At 59.1% G+C, this 5985-nt stretch overlaps 1 protein-coding gene across 1 annotated transcript in view; it reads right to left on the reverse strand.

Annotated features, from left to right (window-relative positions):
- Positions 1–234: 234 nt before the first annotated feature.
- The window catches only part of LOC121671052 (mucin-5AC-like), a 6705-nt gene continuing 954 nt past the window's right edge, over positions 235–5985 (reverse strand). The window contains exons 2-6 of the mRNA XM_042042248.1: positions 4741–5646; positions 1772–2128; positions 1436–1552; positions 1047–1132; positions 235–794 (exon numbers count right to left, since the gene is read on the reverse strand). Coding sequence (XP_041898182.1) covers positions 720–794; positions 1047–1132; positions 1436–1552; positions 1772–2128; positions 4741–5646 — 1541 coding nt within the window. The 3' untranslated portion in view covers positions 235–719. The remainder of the gene's footprint in view (positions 795–1046; positions 1133–1435; positions 1553–1771; positions 2129–4740; positions 5647–5985) is intronic.

Below are 5985 nucleotides of genomic sequence, written 5' to 3' on the forward strand. Positions count from 1 at the left end.
CTGCAGCTGTGGGGTGTCATGGGGCAGAAAGCTCCAAAGCAGAGACCCCCCAGTCTGCCAGGGTGCCGAGCCATCCTTTGGAATGCCTGCAGCAGCCCCTGGCGGGAGGGGACAGCCCTGAGCCCATCTCTCCACGCAAAGCTTTCGGGACTCAAGTTTTCCTCACTGGTACCTCTAATAGATGGCAAAGCTGAAAATCAGGAGAGACAACTTGGAAAATGCAGAAGTCATCACTTCGACACAGAAAACATGGAATTTCTATTTACTGCCCAGCCTGTGTTGGCACAGGTGTTCTCCTCTGTCAGCAATACCACAGGTGAGCCTTGGGCACCGCAATCCTGGGGGCTTCAGGTCTCCTTCCTCCCATTCCTCTGTCCCCAGGGTGGTTTTGATGGCTGAGCCAGCTCAGTCCCAGATGTAAAAGCCCAGTCCTGCGGGGTTCCCTTCTCCCAGCCCCCCAGCAGAGCTGGAGGGGGTCCCACCACAGGAACCAGGTCTGGAGCAGGGTGGTGAGAGGGCTCGGGCTCTACAGACAGGCTGTGGGAAGGGGCAGGAGCAGCACTGGGGGTCCTCTGGGGGTGCAGAGTGAGGGATGGGAAGCCCCAGGTTCAAGAGGAGCTGTAGAGGATTCCGCAGGGGCCTGCACCACCATGGAGTGAGGAGCTGGGAGCAGGTGGCTTGGCAGTCCAGGCAGGAGCAGGCCGGGTGAGGGGCAGTGGTCAGGTCCTCCTCCTCCCTCGCCATGCCAGAGACAGGCCAGCGCACGGGAACGCCGTCTGCAGGTCCTTACGGAGCTGAGGGAAAGAACAGCCATCAAACAGCCATCAAACTGTGCCAGAGGGGGTTTCCTGTCCCCTGTTCCCACATAGAAAGGGGCTGATCCTGGACCATGGCAGCCAAAGGAGGGTCTCCCCTTCATCTGAAAGGGCTCTGGATGACATTCAATGCAAGATGCAGCCATTCCCCTCCCACTGGCTGCCCAACCCCCTCCCTGAGTGAACCACAGCTGTCAGATGCAGAGTGGAATCTCCTCCTGCGCACCTCACCTGGGACAACACCAGCTCCTGCACCGTGGTGTTCCCCAGGTCCAGGGGGGTGGTTAGCTGCAGCGACAGAAAGAGGTGAGATGCACCTAGGGATTAAAAACAGGGCTCTGGTTATTGGCCTTGAACCCTGGGCTGTGCCAGAGAACCTGGAGGGTCTCTCTCCAGGATTGCTGCCACAGACATGGGACCTCCTCCCAGGTTAATTGTGTCATGGACACGCTACACTGTCAGGAGAACAAGTCTCCCACTGTACAGCAAACCACATATACCCCAAAACATCAATACCTTCACACTGAGAGTAAAGCAAGAGCAGTGGGGCTCCAGGACCCCCTGCACTGGCCCCGAGCACTGATGCTGGGGGTGGTGATGCCCACAGGCACTGCACTTACTGGTGTTGGATGAGCCAGAGGGGCAGACTGGCGGCAGCATTGTCAGGTCCGTAGGCGTGCTGAGGGTAACCTCTGAGGTCTGGGCTGAGCTGGTGGCAGGGGAAGAGGGCTCAGTGCCTGGGCAAAGCAATGTAAGGTTAGCGCTGTCTGCAGAGGTGCAGGATGCTCCTGCCGCTGGGAACAGGCTTAAGTGAAGCCACCTATGTGAAGCCACCCAAGTACATGCCCAGGATTCCCATGGGAATTTGTCACCCTGATCATGTCCCCACCTTCCAGGTGCCCCCTGGCTGAACCCACTCATGGATGCAGTGGGGGTCCCAGATACTGTCAGGGTACCTGGAGTCGAATCCATAGTTGAGGGGAAGATGTCAGTGTAGCTTGAAGAGGGGCTGCTCATGGGGTCTGATGTGCTGATAACAGGGCTGCCTGTGGTGTCTGTCAGGGCTGTCAAGGCCTCGGTTGAATCGTCTGTAGTTTCAGTGGGAGGAGGCGCGGTGGGCGGTGAGGTGTTGCCAGTCTCTGGGGATGTGCCGGACCCCTCTGGGGTGGAGGCTTCTGTTTCAGGGCTGGAGGAAAGGAGGGTGGCTGTGCTGATGGAGTCAGTGGTAGGCAGCAGTGTTGAGCTCTCCATAGGTGTTGAGGAGGTAGGGAGAGCTGGGGACACAGTTGCTGTCACATCCATGGCAGTGACCTCTGCAAAGAATTGGGACAATAAAATGCACAAGGGTTGGTGGTGAAAGGCTGAGCCTATGGCTATGCTGGGGATGGTGCAGGATCACCACCACAGTGAGCTCCCTGAGGAACTCAGAGCTACACATCAGGCATGGAGCATTGGGAGTGGGAGTTCCCCATCCTGCATGGATCAAACACACGGATCTCTGCAATGGATATCAGCCACGCAGACCACGTAAATCCCCAGCCTGACAAAGCAGGAACAAGCCATGGCCATTGCTGCTTTCAGGGCAGAAACTCCTCTAGGCGCCAGTCCTAAGACCCATTCCACCTGGAGAAAGTCAGACAAACCCGTCTGACAGGAAGAGCCAAGCAGGAACTGGTGACCGTGAGACGGGCTGGAAATGCAGCAGCAGCAGTTTACACAAACCCTCTGCGCTGCAGATAATCAGGAACTGATAGCGGTGGGTGTAAATAATGGCAACGGGGGAAGCAGCCCCACAAAGGAACAAATCCCAGCCTGCAGCTCAGGATGAGCCGTTAGAGATGTGCCGTGACCCACAAAAGCTCTGGGGGCAGGGGGTGGGACACAGGAGAGCCATCCTCTCTTCCACTAGGGACTCTCTACCAGAGCAGTGTGCTGTCCCCAGAGAAGCCCAGGGATCTGTAACCCTCTCCAAAGGATGGGCAGGACAGCCTGGCTGCCTGAACCTTTGTCAAGGGGTGTCTGCGAGGTGGCAGCTTTGGGATGCCAGACTGGATTCCCCAGTGATCCCAGCACAAACCCGGTGAGTCTGGGACTCTGCTCACATGAGGACGGGAAACCAAAACACAAGCTGCCATCTGCTTTCAGCCAACCCAGCCAGAAACTTCCAAAGCCCCTGGCAGCCACACCCTCCCTGCACACAGCAGCTGGTTAAATAAAAATATGGCGAAGGGCAAAGGTCTGACCCCAGCCCTTGCCAGGTGAGCGTCTGCACAGAAGGGCCTCATCCTCACAAAAGGAGAAGCAGCAAGTCCACCTCTGCTTCCCATTTAAGAAGCAGCAAACAGCCCCCACAGCATTCCATCCCCTGCACACCATCCCCTCCACCCTGGGGAATGATGCTCCCCACTCTCCACCCACCCTGTAGAGAGCATCACATCCCACTCAGCCCTTACCCAGAGCGAGGTGCAGCACGGCGAGGCAGGTGAGGCTCAGCAGCAGCAGGGGCCAGGGCAGGGGCAGGGACAGCCCCCCTCTCTGCCCAGCCATGTCCAGGTGAGCAGGAGCTGACAAACCCCTGCAGGCACCGCTCTGAGTGCTCCCCACAGCCCCAGCACTGGGGTTTCCAGGTCTCCTTCACCCAGCAGAGGAGGAGCATCCAGGTGGGTCCTTTTACCCTCCAGGTGCTGGCAGCGAGGCAGGGGGTTTCACCTGACACAGACACTCCCAGGGACTGGTGCAATGCCCAGCAGACATCAACTGCACGGCTCGACCCAGAGCAGCCACCAGAAGTGGGCAGGGCAGGCCAGCAAGGCCACCACTACCACAGACCTGGCTCCTGTGGCCGTCCTCTGCCTGCTGAGGGGAGGGTGACAATGGAAAAAAGCCCAAGGATGAGCCAGGCTGCCTGAAACCCCGCACTTCACCACAGGGGTGATGTTTGGTGGTGGCTCCCAGCACCAACGCCCTCAGGAGACAACAGCCAGCTCCGTCTGAGCGCGAGGAACTGGCCAAGAGAACAAGCGGCGCTCAGGAAGGGCGTGCTCCAGGCTGAGGGTTTGTCCCCTGGGCTGTCTGTACAGGCATCACTTCCCTGTGTCACAGCATACCACAGCCCAAGTGTACTGCTGACAGCTGGAGCTGCTTCCTTCTCTTCAGGGTCAGGCACAAGAGCACTCAGAGGCGCCTGCAGGCACTGGGCCAGGTATTGGCGTTCCACAGGCAGGCATGCTGGAGGATTGTCAGGGTGTAGCCACCCTGCTGCTGAACAGGCACATGGGGGCACTGCCAGGGCACAGGCACACAGAGGCCATCACCAGGGTACCAGCACTCTGATGAGGTGCTCTCACGCCGTAGGCATCGGGCCAGGGTGCAGGTAATCTGTGAGGATACAGTAGCTCACTGGGGTACAGGGACACCAGGGACATGTGCATGGCCAGGGGTACTGGGGCAGGGTACAGTCTCCCTGTCCTGGTTGAGGTGCACGGAGTGGAGTGTCACCAGGGTACATCTGCAGCCCCAGGATAAAGGCTCCTGCAACAGCCACCAGGGTACAGCCACACTGACAGGACACGGGTGCCCAGTAAGTGGCACTGCCAGGGGACAGCAGTGCAGGGGGACTGCTGGGGGACAGTCACACTCTTTGGGGTACAGGGTACACAGAGTCTCACTGCCAGGGGGTGTGTACATACAGGCTCAGTGCTGGGGACACAGCAACAGTACAGTCACACCATGGCACAGCCACACAGCAGTACTGCCACACCACAGCACAGGTCCCCAACCTTGGGCTACCCGCTGGCCTGCAGAGCCTGGAGACTGGGTGGCCCCTGGGGGAAGAAGCCAAGCACCTGGCTGAGCAAGATGGGAGATCCCATGGGGATTTACCACCCTGATCCACCACCTCCAGGTGCCCTGTGTCTGCACTCACCTGCAGTGTCACTGGAGGTCTCTGGTTCTGTTGGGGTGGAGGTACCAGGGGTGGTCTTGGCTGTGGTCCCAATTGGCTGGCTGGGGACAGGGGTGCTCCCAGGGACCTCTGTGGTGGTAACAAGGGAGACCGTGGTGTGTGATGGGGACATCGAGGGCTCATCTGAAGTGTCTGTCACTGCTGGAGTGATAGAAGAGGTGCTGCCGGTCCCTGGGAATGTGTTGTCAAGCAGTGTGGTTGTGGCTGGCCCTTGGTGGGTGCTGGTGCCAAACGTGGTGCCCACCAAGGTGGAGGAGAGAAGAGTAGAGGTGGGGGGAGGCAGCATGCTCATTTCAACTCCAAATGAGCTGACAGCCAGGGCTGTGCTGGTCCCCACAGACGTGAAAGTGGTCATCTTGTCACAGTTGGGTGTCATGGCCATGGAGGTTGGAGCTGGCGTGCTGGTGGTGGTGAGCCCCAGCCCTGCTGAGGTACCGCTGGTGGTGGGTTCCAGCCCTGCTGAGGTACTGCTGGTGGTGGTGAGCCCCAGCCCTGCTGAGGTACTGCTGGTGGTGGTGAGCCCCAGCTGTGCTGTGGTACCGCTGGTGGTGGGTTCCAGCCGTGCTGTGGTACTGCTGGTAGTGGGTTCCAGCCGTGCTGGGGTGCTGCTGGTGGCGGGTTCCAGCTGTGCTGGGGTGCTGCTGGTGGTGGCAGGTCCCAGCCCAAGTGACACAGGGGTGCTGTGAGCTGTGCTGCCCCTCACCTGTGGTGTGGTGGTGTTGGAGGCTGCCGGGCTACTCTGCCGAGCCGTAGAAGCACTGGGTGTAAAGTTACCCATTGGCATCCCTGGGGTGGAGGTTGCATGTCGGGAGGGAGGGAAGGCTGCTGCAGTGCTTGAGGTGGTGTTGGGCAGCAGTGCCGTGGTCTCTGTGGGTGTCAAGGAGGTTGGGATAGTCAGGGATACAGGGATTGTCACGTCTTTGACAGCGGTCCCTGCAAAGAGGTGGGAGAGGGCACACAAGGGCTGGCAGTGAAAGGCTGGGACCATGGCTCTGCTGGGGATGGTGCTATATTACCACCACCATGAACTGCCCAAGCCTTGCATCAGCCATGGATCATCAGGAGTGGGAATTCCCTGTCCTGCATGGATCAAGCATGTGGATTCCCTGAATAGCAACATGACAATCAGCCATGCAGACCACGTAAATCCCTAGCCTGGCAAAGCAGGAACAAGCCATGGCCATTGCTGCTTTCAGGGCAGAAACT

The sequence above is a fragment of the Corvus kubaryi genome, unplaced genomic scaffold (genome assembly GCF_017639235.1).
Source record: "Corvus kubaryi isolate FWS band 111438036 unplaced genomic scaffold, C.kubaryi_AGA036_p1.0 37397, whole genome shotgun sequence".
NCBI lineage: Eukaryota > Metazoa > Chordata > Aves > Passeriformes > Corvidae > Corvus > Corvus kubaryi.